Genomic DNA, 20307 nt, shown 5'->3' with positions numbered 1-20307 from the left:
TCTATCACATCCCACAGTTTTTATACATTGTATTTTCATTTTATTTTGTCTCAGATATTTTCTAATTTCTCCCAAATTTTCTTCTTTGAGCCACTGATTGTTCAGGAGTGTGTTGTTCAATTTCCACATATTTGACAATTTCTCAAATTTTGGGTTTTTTTTGGGGGGGGGGACTGAGGCTATTGATTCCTAGTTTCATTCCATTAAGATCAGAAAAGATACTTCTTATGGCTTCAGTTGTCTTAAATTTATTAATACAAGTTTTGTGTTCAACTTATGATCTATCTTAGAGAATGGTATATGCATGCTTACGAAGAATGCGTATTCTGCTGTTCTAGAGTAGAGTGTTCTATATTTTTCTGTTAGGTCCAATTGGTATAGAATATTGTTCAAGTTCTCTATTTCCCTGTAAACCTTCTGCTTGGTTGGTCTATCCCTTATTGAAAAACATGGGTTGAAATATTCTATCATTATTGTGTTACTGCCTATTTCTTCCTTTAATTCTGTCAATGTTTGCTTCATATAATTGGGGTCTTGGATGTTAGCTGCATATATTTGGGTTGTTCTGGCATTTAGTTGTTATGCCCTATCAATGTTAGGTCATTAAGTCTTTCACATTATATAATGACCTTGTCTCTTGTGACAATTTTGACTCAAAGTTTATTTTTTCTGATATAAGTATGACCACCCCTACTCTCTTTTGATTATTATCTACATGGAATCCTTTTTTCTATCCTTTCACTTTCACCATGTGTATGTCTTTACGTCTAAAGTGAGGCTCTGAGAGAGAATATAATTGGCCTTTTTTCCTCCATTCAGTCATTCTATGTCTTCTGATTGGAGAGGTTAATCTGTTTACATTTAAAGTAACTACTAATGGGGAAGGACTTACCATTGCCATATTGGTAACTATTTTGTTTCTGTCTTGACAGTATTTTGTCTTTCTTTTTCTCTCTTACTGCCTTTGTGTTTCATTGATTTTTTTATAGTGACATGTTTTGACTCCTTTCTCACGTTCTTTTGTGCATCTTCTATAGGTTTTTTTTTTACTATAAAGCTTTATATTTTCATATACTTTAGTGATGATGAACTCCCTCAGCTTCTTTATCAATGAAGCTCTTTATATCTCCTTCACTTCTGAAGGACAGTTTTGCTGAATACAGCATTCTTGGCTGATAAGGTTTTTTTTTCTTTCAGCACTTTGAATAGATCACCCCACTCCCTTCCAACCTGCAATGTTTCTGCTGAGAAATATGCTCATAATCTTATAGGAGCTCCCTTGTAACATAATAAGTTATTTTCATCTTCTTGCTCTCAAGAGTCTCTGTCTTTGATTTTTTTTTACTACTCAATGAATTTATTATATTTATAGTTGTACAATGATCATCACAATCCAATTTTACAGGATTTCCATCCCACACCCCCAGCACATCCCCCCCACCCCCAAACTGTCTCCTTTGGAAACCAGAAGTTTTTTCAAAGTCTGTGAGTCAGTATCTGTTCTGCAAAGAAGTTCATTGTGTCCTTTTTTCAGATTCCACATGTCAGTGATAGCATTCGATGTTGGTGTCTCATTGACTGACTGACTTCACTTAGCATGATAATTTCTAGGTCCATCCATGTTGCTGCAAATGCTGTTCTTTCCTTTTAATGGCTGAATAATATTCCATTGTGTATATGTACCATATCTTCTTGCTCCATTCCTCTGTCGATGGACATTTAGGTTGTTTCCATGTCTTGCTTTTTGATTGTTTGATCCTATTATGTGAGCTTCTTTGAGTTCATCCTAGTTGGAGTCTCTTAAGATTCTTGAATTTGGATGTTCATTTCCTTCCTTATATTTGGGAGTTTCCTGCCATTATTTCTTCAAGAGCTAGCTGCTTATTACTCTCTTCTCTTCAAGGACTTCCATATAGTATATACGGGTCCATCTGATAGTGTACCATTAATCCCTTAGGCTTTTTTCATTTTCTTCATTTTTTTTCCTTTCATTCTTTTGATTAAAAAATTTCAATGAACTGTCTTCAAATTCACTGATTCTTTCTTCTGCTTGATCAAGTCTGATATTGATTCCCTCTAGCGAATTTTTCAATTCAGTTATTGTACTCTTAAGCTCCAGAATGTCTGTTTGGTTCTTTTGTATAGTTTCTCTTTGTTGATACCTCATTTTGTTCATATATGGTCGTCCTTATTTTATTTACTGTGTTTTCTTGCTACACACTGAGTTTAAGATGATTATTTTGAATTCTTTGTCAGGTAATTCACAGATCTCTAGTTCTTTAGAGTCAGTTCCTGAAGATTTATTCTGTTCCTTTGCTTGGGCCATGCTTTCCTGCTTTTCTGTGTGCCTTGTTATTTGCATTGTTATTTTTGTTGTGATTTTTCCATTAAAAAAAACAGCCACCTCTCCCAGCCTTTATAAATTAGCTTTGTACAGAGGAAGACTTCCATAAATCAGCCAAGCTAGAGATCCTGGGGGCTTTTCAAACCTTTTACAAGCATGCATCTTCTCTGGCCTTGTGTGGGTAATTTTCCACACAAGGAAGGTCTGCTGGGTTCTTTTTCATTACAATTTAGTCTCTTTCTCCCTCTGATGTCTATCTACAGTTCTGCAGGTTCTTGGGCACTGCCATAGGCTACTGAGGTCTCTTTAGTTCTCAACAGCCTCCAAGGTATGCCAGTCCCCATCAGCACTCCAAGTCAGGCAAAATAGAAAACAAGCCCTCAGGTAGTCCCCAAAAAAGCTGGCATATTGAATATCTGTTCCAGTATTCTCTTTCCCTTCCAAAAGAGAAGAAGCACATTGGGCCTTTTCTGTCAACTGCTAGCTTTGCCAACTTGGGAAAGGGGCTGACATAGATTAAACAAAACTGTTTTTCTGACTCTCTTCAGTGCAGCTGTTCTTTGAGCTTACCTGGGCATTCTTATAACTTTTTGAACTGTGTATTGTTGTTAAGTCAGTGTTTCTGTGGGGCAGAGTTTTGCAGATTCCTACTCCCCCCATCTTTCAGACCACAAACAGATTCATTTCTTAATCTCACATTACAGCAAACTTAACAGAAACAGACCCAATAGAAGTCAGCTAGAATTTATAGAAAAGACTTTTCTTTGATTTAGAACAAAAACTATGGAACATTTTAAACATCCACTTCTATCTCTTCCTTAAATTCTTTTGCATTTAAAATATATAAAGATATTGTAGTGTACATACCATCTCACTTCTGCTAAACTTTATCTCTGATTCCATTCAGGCTACAGTAAATCGCTCTGTGCATGTGGAAACCCCCTCTTTGCTGACAGTGTCTCATCTCAGGTTTACATCAGACAGATTTCTCACTTTCTGCCCTGGGAGGTTTTTTTGGATGCCTACAAGCGCTGGTAGGTGTCACACATATGTAACCTAGAAATAGGAGAAATCAAACCTCAAGGGGCAACCCTCAATCCTCTTTAAAGAGGTACAGAAGCTAATAGACAAATAATTATTTGAATTCCTTAGATGGATATTTTAGGGATGTAGACCCCGGGACTCACCAAAAATAGCAATCACCCTCAGAGGTAACCAACTCAATTACGAATCACTGTATTGGCTTTGCCTTCTTCTTCCCCATGTGACTCTCCTTATCCCCTCAATTCCTCCTTATCCCCTCAAGCCCTTATTTTGCAGGATAGAGGTAGGCAACCCCTTACTAAGATGCACATTAAGTAAATATGAACTTATTCTATGGGATCTCTTTTTTTACCATTATGAACTTCAAGTAGATTTCCTCTTTTCCACTAGATTGTATTCCTCTTAAAGGTAAAAGGCATCATTATGCAGTCCCATTACATGACCTAATGTTTTAATACATACAGTCATTTCCCACTGTATTTTTCAAATGGCATCATTATCCCTGAAGAATTTATAATGAGAAACAATTTTCACAAGCTTGGAAGTTAATCATTTATGCAGAACTTCCTTCAAATCCAAATCCATTTCTATAATGCCTTTTCTCAAGTCTATTTGTTTTGTATTGGTCAAATAAACTTTCCAAAGATAATGCATCCCAGATGTCAATTCACTGATAGTAAATATATTTTTAAGGGAATCTTTCTGTTTAGGTGACAGTATGACTACCAGCAATGTTTAACTAAATTATAGATCCCTTTGAAAAAAACATTAAAACTCTATAGATCTATGCTAATCTTGGGTTTCAGTTTCCCATTTAAAAATTTCTTTAAGAAAAACATTCCCCCAGATTAAAATAAACATTTCTTTATATGATTGCTCCTGCCACACTGAAGCTAAACATATATCTTTCTGACTTTTTAAAATTAAATTTTATATGAGCTCCCTGATGGTCCAGTGGTTAAGGACTCAGTGTTGTCCTTGCTGTGGGTCAGGTAACTGCTGTGGCTTGGGTTTGATCTCTGCCCAGGGAACTTCCACATGCCATGGGAGCAGCAAAAAAAGAAAAAACATTATAATCAAGCAATTTACAAGATAATAAAAGCTTGCTGAAATATTGACTTTGTTTGAATGGCATTTCAAAAGCTCAGAATATGGTAAAGGAACCAACTCAAAGCATACAAGCTTTAGTAGTATTCTATACAAGAGAATTATTATGTTAGTTCTCAATAACCAACAAGCAAGTAAAATAATTCTGAAAATACTTAAAATTAAAATCTGGACATGCAGATGTCTTTTTAATTGAGATTTTACTCTAACGAACATTATTATGTTTCCCTGCTACATTTATCCAGTGGTTTACATGACAGATATAAACCCTGGCACATGAAACTTGATCACTGGACACGTTGGCAAAGGAGGAAGGAAAATGTGACAAAAAGATGCTACTTGGGGAAGCATAAGCTCTCCTTTGTTCATCTAACACAGTATGTCAACACCAGTAAGCCTTAACTATGGTTTACACTGTCATTCCTGCTCAATTACTGCAGAGAACCTTAAATTAGCTACCATCTAGCCCACAGAATACAGGGCACTGTAAAGCTGACTGCCAAGATGTCAAAGCGGACCTTGTGGTCAGCTGTCTTGGGAATACTTGCTTCTCCACAGATACTCCAACTATCTTCCCTCCACCATCTTCCCCATTTGCTGTGAATGCTCATGTATGTGGTTCAGATCAAGACAAATTCCAACCAAAACTACTCATGGATATAGAGCTGAGTCAGCCTCTAACACCACATGCAAAGTACTATCGGGTTGGTACTTTACACGGTACAAAAGACTCAGAATGCTAGAGTTGGAAAGGATTTTGAGGGGTTCTAATACAAACCCTAAGAAGTTAAATGACTTGTACAAGGTGACAGCATCAGTGGAAAGACCAGGTTATGAATTCAAGATACCTTCAGTTCCCAGTCACCCACTCTGCTGTGAGGAGTAGTTTATTTCCCTCTAACCCAAAATACCTCAATGAGTATCCTAGTGCAATGAACAAACTAACATCAAAAAAAAAAAAATGCTTACCTGAGATGCTTTAAAATCATACATATCATTCTAAGAATAAGATAATCTGTAACCAAATAAACTGAAAAATTACACTCACCTTGACGAATTTCAATTTATAAAGTTAATCTAGACAGATACAGACATAAATCACCCAACATTAACCTCACTTGAATTGAGTTTTGCATAGCCTCATTCAAAAACATTGCACTAATGTACTATCACTCATAATACAACATTCTACACAGCCCTTAGACCAAGGATGAAGAAAGACAACCTTGCATGTAGAGAATTACTCTGCCTTGCTTACTAATGTAAGGCAGAATTATTTGGTGTTTTTAAGGCCAAGCCTATGCCCTAGCTTTAAAGTTCCATTCTAGGGAGTTCCCATTGTGGCTCAGCAGTAACAAACCCAACCAGTATCCATGAGGATGCAGGTTTGACCCCTGGCCCCACTCAGTGGGTTAAGGACCCAGGATTGCCACGAGCTATGGTACAGCACAGACATGGCCCAGATCCTGCGTTGCTGTGGCTGTGGCGTAAACCAGCAGCTATAGCTCCGATTCGACCCCTAGCCTGGGAAATTCCATATGCCACATGTGCAGCCCTAAAAAGCAAAAAATAAATACATAAATAAATAAAATAAAGTTCTATTCTATGCCAGGTCCACCAGCCCAAAATGGCACAGTCTTTTCAGATCCATCATGGGCCTTTAACTCTATAAACACACACAGGTATTTTCACAGCACTAGGCTAGATGCTACAAATGAATATGAGGTGAATTTGAAATATACAGACGATGTACAGGGCACCAACTGCAGGCCAACTCTATATACATTTTCATATAATCTTCACAATAACTCTAGGAGAGAGGTACTATTATCCCCATTTCACAAAGGAAGAAACAGAAAACTTAACCAAAGCTAGCAGAAGACAGCACTTGGGAACGCCTGCATTCTCATGGAGCATTCTAACCCACCTCTGTGCCTATCCCACACCCTTTGGCATGTTGAAGGGAACTGAGGGAAGCACTACAACCTTTTCTGGAGTACAGTTTATCATCTTAGACTCACATTTGAAATGTCTCCACGCAACGGAAGAGCTTTGACTCTACAACAATCCTAAGAGGTAAACTAGTATCTAGATCCACTCAGAATTCCAAAAAGAAAGCCAGCGCACCCCCGCCCCCCCCCCCGGCATTTAAGGAATTTATAGCTTTTCTGTCTGGAAGACACCTTTCCAGACAGCATGTAAGGGGGTAAAGCTCAGGGGTAGAGCATCTGACTACAAAGAGCATCTGTATCTCATGGGTAGCTATATGAGAGGCTATGATGGAACAAGCATAAAGCTCCATGAACAGTGTCTCATACATAATAAGTGCTCAATTAAAGTTGGCTGCTGCTTTCTAAATCACCACCATTCTTCAGTATTCATATTCCTCAAAATTTTTTCTTTGGAATATAGTTTCAAAGAGAAAAAGAGCTGTGTAATTCACATTCACTATAAAGTGGTCTATAATTGCAAAAAAAAAAAAATTTATCAAATGTACCATTATTTAACCATAAAATTTTAGTTCTGAAAACTGCTTAGAAATACGAAAATATTTAATGTATTTGATTAATGCTGAATACAAAACATCAGTCAAGGCTACAACAGCAGCTACATAAACTATGCAAATAGTTAAGGACTATATGAGCAAGAACCTACTGTATAGCACAGGAAAAGCTACTCAATAGTTTGTAACAACCTATACAGGAAAAAAGAATGGATATATTTATATGTATGACTTAGTCACTTTGCTGTACACCTGAAACTAATACACATTGTAAGTCAACTATACTCCAATAAAATTAAATTTTAAAAAAAAGGACTATTTCAAGGACTATATTTCAAGGAGAAAAATGAAAATAGCTGTTAGGATGGTGAGATTACCAATGATCATTTTTCTTTTTAAAAGGTCCCCTCATAATTTCTTTTTAAAGTTTGATAATAGGAGTTCCCACTGTGGCACAGTGGAAGTGAATCCAACTAGTATCCATGAGGACGTGGGTTTGATCGCTGGCCTCGCTCAGGTGGGTCAAGGATCCAGTGTTGCTGTCAATTATGGTGTAGGTCACAGACACGGCTCGGATCTGGAGTTTCTGTGGCTGTGGCGTAGGCCAGCAGCTGCTGCTCCATTTCAACTCCTAGCCTGCGAACTTCCACATGCTGTGGGTATGGCCCTAAAAAGCAAAAAAAAAGATTAAAAAATTGATTAAAAAATAACTGTATATGTATAACTGGAGTATTTTGCTGTACAGCAGAAATTAACACAAGATTATAAAGCAACCATGCTTCGATTTAAAAAAGAATAATTTTTTTAAAAAAGAATAAATAAAATAACTGTGCTCTTAAGTTATTTCATATTATATTAAGTAGGTGTCTATTATATCTGACTTAATAGGAGTCTATAGGAAATTAAATGCATTCTGAGCCTACTATGCAATAATAAAGACAACATATCCCCTCCCCTGGAATATATAGGTTTGTGCTCTTCTCCCAAGTCATTTTCAAAAGCCACTCTAAACAACAGAGTGTTTGGCAACAATATTGTGCCATGTATAAATTATGCTTCTGGACTAAAATGCTTAAAGATGGTTTAATAACATGGAAAAAGTACTAGGTTCATGGGTAAAGGAAATCAAAGCAAGAAAAGGATCCAAATCTTCTTTGGTTTTTTGTTTGTTTGTTTGTTTGTTTGTTTTAGCCATGCTCATGTGGAAATTCCCAGGCCAGGGATCAAACCCATACCACAGCAGTGACAACACCAGATCCTGAACCCACTAGGTCACCAGGGAACTCCTAAATCTTAATTTTGATCATCATCATCTAACTATCTAGCAGTATTTCTCAGAGTGTGTTCCACATGGACAGAGAGAACAGACCTGTGGTTGCCAGGGATGGGTGGGGAAGGGAAGGATTGGGAGTTTGGGGTTAGCAGACACAAACTATTATACACAGGATGTATAAACAACAAGGTCCTACTATATAGCACAGAGAATTATGTTCAATATCCTGACATAAGCCATAATGTAAAAAAATATGAAAAGAATGTACATATATATAACTGAATCCCTCTGCTATGTAGCAGAAATTAACACAACACTGTAAAATCAATACAAATTTTTCAAAAGAATTATAACTCCAGATTGGTAATTCGATTATTTCCTTACTTCTCACAGCCACCAGCTCAAATAAGCCAGGTTGTGGGATCATACGCACAAGGGGCAAACTTCAGGTAAATGTGTGGTGTCTTCTGCCTAACCCACGAATCTTTCCAAAAATAACTGCAAACTTTATCAAGAACCTTCAAAATGTCTATTCATTTTGGTCAAAATTTTTCACTAGGAGTTTCCCTGTGGTACAGTGGGTTAAGGATCTGGAATTGCCACCACAGTGGCTTGGGTAGCTGCTGTGGCTCAGGTTCAATCTCTGGCCCAAGAACTTCCATATGTCATGGGCATGGCCTGAAAAAAATAAAATAAAATTTCCACTAGTAAGAATTTTTCCTATGAGAATAATTAAGGATGCAAAAATAAATAAAAGTTTTTAGGCAAAAGTGTTTGGGGTAGCAGTGTTAATATTCAGTTAATATTCATCACCTGCCAATTCTTGAGTGTGTACACTACATCTGGCACTGGGGCAAGCTTTAAATATTGCATTTTTTTTATTTTTGTCTTTTTAGGGCTGCACCCACAGCATATGGAGGTTCCCAGGCTAGGGATCAAATCAGAACTTCACCACAGCCACGGCTATGCCGGATCCTTAACCCACTGAGCAAGGCCAGGTATCGAACCCACATCCTCACGGATGTTCGTCAGGTTCACTAACTGCTGAGCCACGATGGAAACTCCTACATACAGTATTTTTAACCCTCACAATCTAGAAATTATATTTATTCCATTTTTGAGATGAGAAGATTAAGGTGCAGAGAAGTTATTCACTTGCCCCAGACCTCACAACCAATCTATGATGGATCCAGGATCTGAATCCAGGACATTTTGAGTAGAAACATTAGGTTCTTCCCACTGCCTAGCCACCTAAAAATGTTATAAAATATCATCATGTTTAAACAAATCTTAATGTGTCAAGGTACTACCATATAGCTATTTAAAACCACATACTTCAAGAATCTTTAGGGAGTTCCTGCTCTGGTGCAGAGCATTAAAGATCCAGTGTTGCTGCAGCTGTGGCGTAGGTCACAGCTGCACCTCAGATTCAGTCACTGGCCTGGCAACTTCCATACGCCAGAAGGGGGTGGGGAGGGAAGGTACAGCCAAAAAAAAAGTATCTTTAGTGAAATGGAAAATACCCTTGAGACAATGTTAAGTGGAAAAGAAGGAAAGCATGCTCTCTTAGAATTTAAGGGACACAAGTCATACAAGGCTAGGAGCCATATCTATCTTGGTTTTGACTGTACCCCCAAAGCCCAACACAGTACCTGCATATAGGAGGAACTCAGTATTTATTGCAAAAAAATAGATTATCTGTGAGCATACTTTTTAAAGACCAGGAAAAAACTCCCAAAATATTACCAGTGGTTATTGTTGGATTCTGAACTTGGGGGTGACTTTTGGTTTTTCTTTTTTACATTTGTTTGTATTTTCAAGTGTTTTATATTAAGTTTGTAATGCTTTCATAATTTGGAAAAAAAACTCAATGGCTATTTTTCAAATCTTACTGTTTAAGCATCTTCCTATACAAGACATGTAGTTAAGCCCAGATCAACTCAATATGCAGACTAATATGTGGTTTTTTTCCCTATTCACTGTAAGAGAGAAACTACTTTATAGCTGCTGGAAAGTGAGTATCATCTTTCTATATGCCAGCATCATAAATGGAAACAGGATTTAATATGTGTTACAAATATAAATGCTTTCATCAACTACAGTAAATAATAGCTTATTAGGAAATGAGTGGATCTGTAAATGTATAACATCCACAAAATGTTTCTATTAATGGTTGTTGCATTTTGGATACTGCCCTAAATGCTAGGATTAAAAATCAAATGTGGTAGCTTTTGTAGCATAATAACAAGGCTTTCTTATCTAGATCATCACCACACACTGCAAAAGCCATTATAAACTAGCATTAAAATCATGCCTCAGGAGTTCCCTTCATGGTGCAGCAGAAACAAATCTGACTAGAATCCACAAAGTTCAGATTCGATCCCTGGCCTTGTTGAGTGGGTCAGGGATATGGCATTGCCATGAGCTGTGGTGTAGGCTGAAGACTCGGCTCAGATCCCACACTGCTGTGGTTGTGGTGTAGGCCAGTGGCTACAGCTTCAATTCAACCCCTAGCATGAGAACTTCCATATGCCGTGGGTACAGCCCTAAAAAGAAAAAAAAAAATTGTGCCTCATTCCAGGTCATTTATTAAGATTTTATAGGAAGGAATATTTATGGTCACTACTAGCCTATGCATTTTTTTTTTCTGTCTTTTGTCTTTTTAGGGCCGCACCCGCGACATATGGAGGTTCCCAGGCTAGGGGTCTAATCGGAGCTGTGGCCACTGGCTTATGCAACAGCAACACTGGATCCTTAACCCACCGAGCAAGGCCAGGGATCAAACCCACAACCTCATGGCTCCTAGTCGGATTCGTTTCCACCACGCCACCATGGGAACGCCAAGCCTATGCATTTTTAAAGACCTAGATTTTTACATAAACAGAATAAACCAAGGATGAGCCAACTGGTGTGTTTTATTAGCTCTCCATTCTAGACAATTTCTAACAGCAAAACATGGCACAAATCTGATGATAATTCTATTATCAAACTGCCTCCAAAATGACTTCATCTTCTGAACAAACTCTGGCCTCACTGGGCAGATGCTGTTGCAGTGACCACTCTAAGAAAACCCAAAAGGGCAGAAGCATGAACTACACTGAACCTGTCAATTCTAAAAGTGATTTGAGGTGGTGGTGGGCAGGAAGGAAGAGGGAGAGGAGAAAGGATATCTTAGCCTAGTAACAGGTAAAATGGGCATCTGTATTGTGTAATTTTCAATGAAGAAACACTTGACAGGCAAAAAACAGTGGAGAAAAAAGGGAGTTACATACTTAGTGGCCAGAGGTCCCGTTTGTAACAGGAGAACAGCTTTTCAAGATCAAAGGTGTTTTCTCTTTGGAAATTAGATTTATCCCTGGACTATGCCAAGAAGAAATTTCACCCACAGAAACACTGCCAAATAATCTAGATTTCGAGGAGTTATCTATACAGGCCAAGTTCTCTGACACAGGTACGCTTTTGCATCAGGCACAACTTAAAATTTCTGTCACAATGCGGTCTGCTTTGTCACTTGGCAGTTTTTGTTTTTTGTTCTAACTTTTTTGGCCACCCCGCAGCATATGGAGTTCCTGGGCCAAGGATCAGATCCGAACCTCAGCTGCAACCCACATCACAATTGCAGCAACGCTGGATCCTTAACCTAATGTGCCTGGGTTAAGCATCCATTCTGACTCCCTTCTTAAGGGCCTCCTTCCACTAGAGAAGCTGGAAGTAAAGTTGCTTCCCCAAAATCCCTTGTGGAGTGGCCAAAGAAATATAGATGGATGTTCCAGGAGAGAGAATTCTTTAAGGCAATATCTTGAACTAATATATATATATATATTTGTTCTCCTCCCTTTTCCCTGCACAGACCACAGGCGCACCTCAAGGCACAGCCCTGGCCAGACTGCACAAGTGAGGCCAAAAGCCATTAGCTGGGATGACCAAGGTCAGGAGGGAAGTTGCTGGGACCCCTGAAGCCCCTGAGAAGCTTTTAGGACCTCTTAGCCCTAGATTTTTGTTTTTTTGTTTTAGTCAGGAAAATATCCCCCTGGCTTGTTCAAGCCACTCTGTGTTGGATTTTCTATTAGTCGCAGCCAAATACATTCCTGCCTGTTAAAATCATCCAGATGACAAGCCTTTCTATGTTTTAACTTATCAATGATCAACTTAACCAAAACCCCAGAAGTCTTCACAGAGATAGGACTGAAGGCCAAGTTAGGACCCCAACCTAGGGCAATCCAGTAGCAGTTCCTGAGTGCTTTACTGCCAGACTACACTACAATCTTACCCTTTGGTTCTGTTCTCTGACTCTACTACGCTTGTTCTGATAAATTTTTCTGATTGGAAGACAGCTTTCACTGAAAAAAAAAAAAATTCATTTGTAGTTGTTCAAAAAAAAAAAGGCAAATAAAAAAAACGTGGCAAGCATTTGCTTTCTAGCGTTTTGAAATCCTTATCTATTGTGTGGCACAGGGCTGCTGCTAGAGTAACATTTACCAAACACCATGTGCCTGGCACTGGACTAAGCATCTCATAAGCATCATCTCATTCTGTGATCACAACATCCCCAGAAAAGAGGACTGTTATTGTCCCCATCTTACAGGTGACCTAAGAGAAAACATTAGCCCAGAAACAACATTTTCTTTGAAAAAGTCTCCTTTGAGACACCAGTGAATGACAAGTTCAGAGCAACATAAAACTAGAAGGGAGATTGATTTTGCAGCTAGTCTTCAGTAAAAATATTAAAACTGATTGGCTCCAGACCATTCAAAGAATGAAAAATATTCGAGGCAAGAACAATGACAAGTACAGAGAGGGCAAAGCCCTCTCATCCTGAACAAAATCTAAAACTCCACTCCCACATCCAAAACTCAGTGTGTATTCGTCCACCTTTATAAGGGTGGACACTGGGCACACTATGAGTTACCAGGAGGCCAGTAACAACATTTAGATAGCTGAGAATGTTCATTTATCATAAGACCATTTAATTCATTTTCCAGTATACCTGATTTTCATTTTAAACAGAAGAATGTGCATTTTATGAACTATGGTTTATAATGAATATGGCTATTATTGATTTATTCAGCACTTCATACGTAGTGCTGAATAAATTGCTGTGATGTATGTTTTACATACATCTTTTTCTTTTCTTACCGACACACCCATGGCATATGGAAGCTCCCAGGCCAGGGACTGAATCCCAGCTATGGCTGTGACCTGTGCCACAGCTGTGGCAATGCTGGATCCTTAACCCACTGCACTGAGCCAGGCGATCAAACCCATTCTGCCACAGAGACAATGCCGGACCTTAATCTGCTGTGCCACAGTGGAACTCCTATGTATTCCTTTTTTGTCTTAACTGTCACAACCACCTCAGGATATAGGCACTATAATTAAGCCCTCCTTTTAGAAATGAGGCTGCTGGCAATGGATGTTCCCAAGTTCCCTATTTGAAGGTAAGCTGAGGCTCAAGTCCAGCCAACAGCCCTTTGCTTTCAAGCATTAAGCATCACAGTTATTTGACTTGTTCTTATTGTTTATAAGACTTAATCAAGCCTTAGGTAGAAAACTATATGAAGCTTAGCACTTATCTATATTCATTTTTAGTACTCCCCCATTTTCTTTTTTTTTTTTTTCTAATTTTTATTCATTTATTTTTGTCTTTTTAGGGCCACACCCAAGGCATATGGAAGTTCCCAGGCTAGGGGTCAAATCAGAGCTGCAGCTGCCGGCCTCCACCACAGCCACAGTAACCAGGTTCCTAGCTGTGTCTGTGACCTACACTGCAGCTCACAGCAACGCCAGATCCCTTAACTCACTGAGCAAGGCCAGGAATTGAACCCAAGTCCTCATGGGTACTAGTCGTGTTCATTACCACTGAGCCATGACCAGAACTCCAGTATGCCCCCATTGTCATATATCTTTGCTTCATCTCTCTCCCTGCTCCCACAAAAAAATCTTAAAAATTATTATCTGTTTACCAAATCATAAGACAGTCTTCACTAAAGTTTGCCCAATTAAAAAGATAGGTAATTATATAATTATTACTCTTACTTTTAATCAACATTTTAGTGGATAGTTCTGCGACTCAAGCCAGCATGGGTCAACGAACCCTGTTGTGCCTATCACTGCAAAAATGCAACATGATTTTTAGTCTTTAACAACAATATCCTAAAAGCCCACCAGATGTCAACCTCAATTCAAGAAAATAAGCCACTGCCCCCTTTGTAAGTCCTTTCTATGACAAAATAAAAGGGATTCTGAACTTTGAAAATGCCTATGCATCTAAATTTTTATGGATATAGCATGCCTATATATTTTTCAACATAAAGATATAAGATACAAACAACCAAAAAAAAAAAAAAGAAAGCAAAGGAAAAGTATAAATGTACAATTTCCATGTTTGTCTCTCAAGAGGCTGGCAAACACAGAGGCTGTATTTCTGACTATTTTAACCTATTTACTTCCTACTTCCTCCCAGACTTTCCTCTATACCACTCTCATTCCTCTTTACACACTATAACTCACATTTAACTGACTTAAATGAATCAACAGTATTATCTCACAGCAAGTTTGAAGTCTAAATTTTTTTTTCATTTTATGGCAGCACTTGCAGCACATAGTTCCCAGGCCAGGGATCAAATCTGAGCCACAGCTTTGACCTACACCACAGCTTCAGCAATGACAGATCCTTTTAACCTACTGCACCAGGTGGAGACCAAACCCATGCCTCCACAGCGACCTGAGCTGCTACAGTCAGATTCTTAACCTACTGTGCCACAGCAGGAACTCCTGAAGTCTAAATTTTGAAGACCAGGGAGTTCCCTGATGGCCTAGGAATTCAGCATTGTCACTGCTGTGGTGCGGGTTCAATCCCTGGCCTGGGAACTTTCATGAGCCATGGGTGTAGCAAAAAAATAGTTTTTAAATAAACAAATTTTAAAGATCAGTATTAAATAAGTTAAAAACAATTTTTCTTCATCATCATAATGCTGTGCATGGTATCCATTCCAAGGCTGACCTCACCCATTAAAAGCTTAAACTAAATTTGAAAAGAAATTTCCTTGGTACAAACACTATGGAAAACCGTATGGAGGTATCACAGGAAACTAAATATAGAACTACTGTATGACCCAGCAATCCCACTCTTGGGCATATATCCAGACATAGCTTTCCTTGAAAAAGACACATGCACCCGCATGTTCACTGCAGCACTATTCACAATAGCCAAGATATTGAAACAACCTAAATGTCCATTGATAGATGAATGGATTAAGAAGATATGGTATGTACACACACACACACACACACACACACACACACACACACACAATGGAATACTACTCAGCCATAAAAAAGAACGAAATGCCATTTGCAGCAACATAGATGGAACGAGAGACTCTCATACTAAATGAAGTAAGTCAGAAAGAGAGAGATAGGGAGTTCCCGTCGTGGCGCAGTGGTTAACAAATCTGACTAGGAACCATGAGGTTGCAGGTTCGGTCCCTGCCCTTGCTCAGGGGGTTAACGATCCGGCGTTGCCGTGAGCTGTGGTGTAGGTTGCAGACGCGGCTCGGATCCCGCATTGCTGTGGCTCTGGCGTAGGCTAGTGGCTACAGCTCCGATTCGACCCCTAGCCTGGGAACCTCCATATGCAGCGGGAGTGGCCCAAAGAAATAGCAAAAAGACCAAAAAAAAAAAAGAAAAAAGAAAGAGAAAGATAAATACCATATGATATCACTTACATCTGGAATCTAATATAAGGCACAAATGAATCTTTCCACAGAAAAGAAACTCATGGACTTGGAGAACAGACTTGTGGTTGCCAAGGGGGAGGGAGTGGGATGGAGTGGGAATCTGGGGTTAACAGATGCAAACTATTGCCTTTGGAATGGATAAGCAATGAGATCCTGCTGTATAGCACTGGGAACTATATCTAGTCACTTGTGATGGAGCATGACAGGGGATAATATGAGAAAAAGAATGTATATATATGTATGTGTGTGTGTGTGAGTGTGAGACTGGGTCACTTTGCTGTAGAGTGGAAAACTGACAAAACACTGTAAACCAACTACAATGAAAAAAAATTAAAATCATTAAAAACAAAAAAAAGAAATTTCCATTTACAAAACTTCAACTAATAAGATCAATAATCTTCATTTAGATTCAAACAAAAATGTCAGATATTCTGCATAGCTGTTCTGAAGTAATTATTAGACAAAAAAAAAATAAGCTAGTGATTTTTTTCTGACATTTTCGGTCTGGTGCATTTTAGGTGTATCAACTCTTTGGGGATTCAATGATCATCCAAGAATGGTATTTTATTTCTTTGACCACTACCCTACTGCCCATATTTTAACCTCACTAAATTTTTGGTCCATTGCGTAGAAGAATTTCTCTACTAATAAAAATACAGCCTGTTAAAGATTAACTTACCCCCAGGACAGTCTCTCTGGAAACAAATTCCAAGCATTATAATCACCAATTTGCACTATGTAGACTTAAAGGCAGAGAATCTTATTTATCTTGACTTAAATTGGAAACTTGCACATATTTTAAGGCAATTGTGCAAAATGGCAAATCCAAATTCATGACAATCAGAAACCCAACCAGGCAAATACAGACATTTCTTAACTGGCGCTTTTCAAATGAAAAGTTTTCCACTCAAGAATATCTAACGATGTTAGAATATTTGTGGACCTCCCAAACTTCCTACCTTGTTCTCTATTTTACTTCTACAATTATTCAATTGCAAAATTGTTTTGTTCCCTAAATATTTAAGTATATACTACTGTCAGAAATTGTAATAGGCCTTGGAAATCTTTTGAATCCATGCTATAATATTCATGACTAGTAATAATAAAACCAACTGATATATATTAAGCTGTTATCATTTACAAAACAGTGTGGCAAGTTTTAGCTTATTAAGCATCATCTCTTTTAACTCTTGCAAAACTCTAAGAAAAGGTACTAATATTGTCCCATTAGATTGCCACAGATGGGAAAACAGAGACAGAGAGGTGCCCGGGAACTGCACAAGCTTCCAGGAGGATTCGAACCTGGGTCTGAGTGATTCCAGTTGCCCACATGGGCTTTAACCACCGAGTACAGAGCAATGGGACACATGATCATGTTTGGTTTAGAAAACTAGTCTTATTCCTTCAAACATGATGGTTCTCACAAAATTTGACACTAGGAAGCATGCATGACAAAATGCCTTGGTACGTACTGCATTGGGTTCTACTGTCAAATGTGTTCCAATTCACTTTCTTAGAAGGCATAATTCACTTATCAGTGCTTTTGGAAAGTTAATCAAGGCTCTGTGTTCAATTATTAAAGAATTCTTTGGAATTGAAGTATGAATATTTCATTGGTACATAGGTTGTTGAAGAAATGCTAACTCTGTTAAGACTTTCTGTAAAAGAAACTTTATTACAACAAAGCAATTTTTAACTATTTCATGTCCAAATATCATGTCTACAAAGGGAAGAGCCTTCAAATCTTAAAAACTGGCTCGCCCATACTGCATTTTGTTCCAAATGGAAATTAATTCAAAAAAGAAATCCACCTCTAAAGCTCAGGTTATGCAAGAGGCCTTCCTAGAAGCTAACATCACTTGTATGTGCACAAGCAGAACAGGTAAGGAAGATATAGATGGATTAGAAAATCCATCTTGCACAACCTTCCAAATGTACAAAACAAATTGGAAATTTGTTGAAAGGACAGGTATGTGTGTTATCAGCTCAACCCAAACAATCTCACAATATTTCTCTGAATAAATTTGATATTTTGTTTTATAATGGTACTAGGCAAAAAGCTCCATGGAACAAATGAAATAACTAAAATAGTTTACTGAAATGCAACCGGGGCATTAACCTCCAAATCCACTTTGCAATATTCTTATTTGAACAGTTTATTACAGAAGTAACTCTCCTAGAAAGTTACATAACCTCGGAAGAAAAAAAAGAGGGAGAAAGGCAGAGATATGACAAGCACTGGGGATGTTTATCAATAAAATAAGCAACAGGGGAGATGAGTCTGAGGCTCATCCAAAAAACGCCTGCCAAACACTCCTGCTATTTGTTTCCACCAAATTGCTGTTTTGGAAAACATCTCGTTCTATCTTAAAATAACCTGCTTAATTGTTCTAAAAAACCACTGTATTCCCATGGAGGGCTAAATAGCTCCCATACTTCGATGCACTAGCTGATAAAGTCAAAGTAAGTTATGCACCAAGCCACAAAAGAAAGTTGGAAAGCTCTAATCCTCCCTTGATATAAGGACACCAGCTACTGAATGAATCCACCGCTGCACCCTCAGTGAAAGCAATGCCTGGTCCCGCTACAGTATTTTAAGAGTAACAGTCATTCAAACCACCTTATTTCTCTGAAGGATGGAAATGAGCCATACTGGCGACTACAGGTAGGCTAGTAATTAACATTTTTTAAGGAAGATGAAAATGACCTTGGACATTTTAACATTCACTCTGAGAACTCCAATTCACCCATTAAAAATCAGAACTTGTTCCCAGTCCGATATGGTTAAAGCTGTTACGCCTGGGAAAGTCCCAGAAAAACGAGGGAGTTTAAAAAAAAAAAGAAAAATCCCAAGTTGTGAAAGACAAAGTCAGACACCCACAACACGGGAAGATTTTTATGAACCGAGTGTAACTCAAGATGCGTTTTATAAGCCTGTCAGGAGATGAACACACACTGTCCTCCAACCCAGCAGCACTGCCCTGACACAATCCCCACGCTTTGGCCGCTCACCGCCATCCTGGCCCCTCTGACTCCGGGTGGAGGGTAGGGGGCGGGAACTCCTGTCTTAAGCCTTGACATCTGCAGAACGTTTCCCAATAGCGAGACAAGGCCCCTCAGCTGGAGGAAGTGGATACTGACGAGAGGAGGGAGAGAAACAGACCAAGCTAGAATTCAAGAGTGCCCGAGAGCGGGGAGAGAGTCATGCACAATCTGTGCGGTCCGACTGGGTCCAGATGGGAGCCCAGGTGTCCGGAATAAAGTTGGCATCTCCAAAGTCCAAGAACGCGACATGGGCGCGCCGATACAAACACGGCCTTCGGCTTTTCTGAAGCCGGTCAAGTTAGCACACGGTTCCCGGTGCCTGGAGACCTGGGAGGCGTGGAAGGGTGGAGACTCCCGCGAGGTCTCCTCTCCCTGGGTGTCCTTCGGCTCCGCGGGGGAGGGGACCGGGGAACTAAGTCCGCTTTGGGCCGGAGTGGCGGGAGGCCGGGTGGGGATGCCCGGGAAGGAGCCAGGGGCTCGCCGGGGAGTCCGAGAACGCAGGCGGGATGCCTACCTTGTAACATGGCCTCAAGTTTCTTCCTGTCCACGCGGAACCGCTCCTCGCTCCACTCGGGGCTGTGCAGGGGTGCTGCGGCGACCAGGTCGTCCTCCGAACCGGGCATGGGCGAGTCGGTGCTGCGCTCGCTGTTGGAGCCCGGGTCCGACTGAGCCGCCAGGTAGCTGGGTTCGCCCTGAGCGGCCATGGTGGGCTCGCGGCGCTTGGGCTCCGGCTGCGGCCGCCGCTCTGCCTGCGCCGCCTCCGCTCCCAGGCCGGGCTCGACTGGCTCCCCGCGCCGCGGCGCTAGCTTGTGACCCCGCAGCCGCCGACGCCGCCGCCAAAGAGCCCCCGGCGCATCCCAGCCCCGGGCGCCGCCTGCGCCGCCTGCAGCCCCGGGTCCCGGCCCCGGTCCCCGGCCAGTGGCTGCGCCGCCCCCAGTCAGCAACTCCCGCGCGGAATGAGCGCGCCGCGCCGCCCGCGCCTCCATCCGCCAGCCCCGGCGCCCCCTCCCCGCCCGCCGCCCCTGCAGCCGCGCGCTCATTGGCCCGGCCGGCCCACGGGGAGCCGCGGCGGGCGGCCGGCCGGCCCCTGGCTCGCGCACACACTCGCGCGCACACACTCACCACGTACACACTGCCACTTTCTTGCTCTTACACGTCTGCATCTTGTCCCCTACACATACTTTCATAGTTCTTCGATCGCAGACAGTCGCCAAGTTCAAGCACAGGACCCTCCTAAACGCATTCCAAGTAC

General features: G+C 40.3%; 1 protein-coding gene across 3 annotated transcripts in view; it reads right to left on the bottom strand.

Annotated features, from left to right (window-relative positions):
• Positions 1-20013, bottom strand: part of BICC1 (BicC family RNA binding protein 1) — a 331704-nt gene extending 311691 nt beyond the window's left edge. The window contains exon 1 of one of the 3 annotated variants that reach the window (XM_047760273.1): positions 19570-20013. In XM_047760273.1, coding sequence (XP_047616229.1) covers positions 19570-19759 — 190 coding nt within the window. In that variant the 5' untranslated portion in view covers positions 19760-20013. The remainder of the gene's footprint in view (positions 1-19569) is intronic. The other 2 variants (XM_047760276.1, XM_047760274.1) reach the window with 2 other exon arrangements.
• Positions 20014-20307: the final 294 nt, after the last annotated feature.

This window comes from Phacochoerus africanus, chromosome 15 (assembly GCF_016906955.1).
Source record: "Phacochoerus africanus isolate WHEZ1 chromosome 15, ROS_Pafr_v1, whole genome shotgun sequence".
NCBI classification, from domain to species: domain Eukaryota; kingdom Metazoa; phylum Chordata; class Mammalia; order Artiodactyla; family Suidae; genus Phacochoerus; species Phacochoerus africanus.
This window is presented reverse-complemented; position numbering and strand designations above follow the sequence as displayed.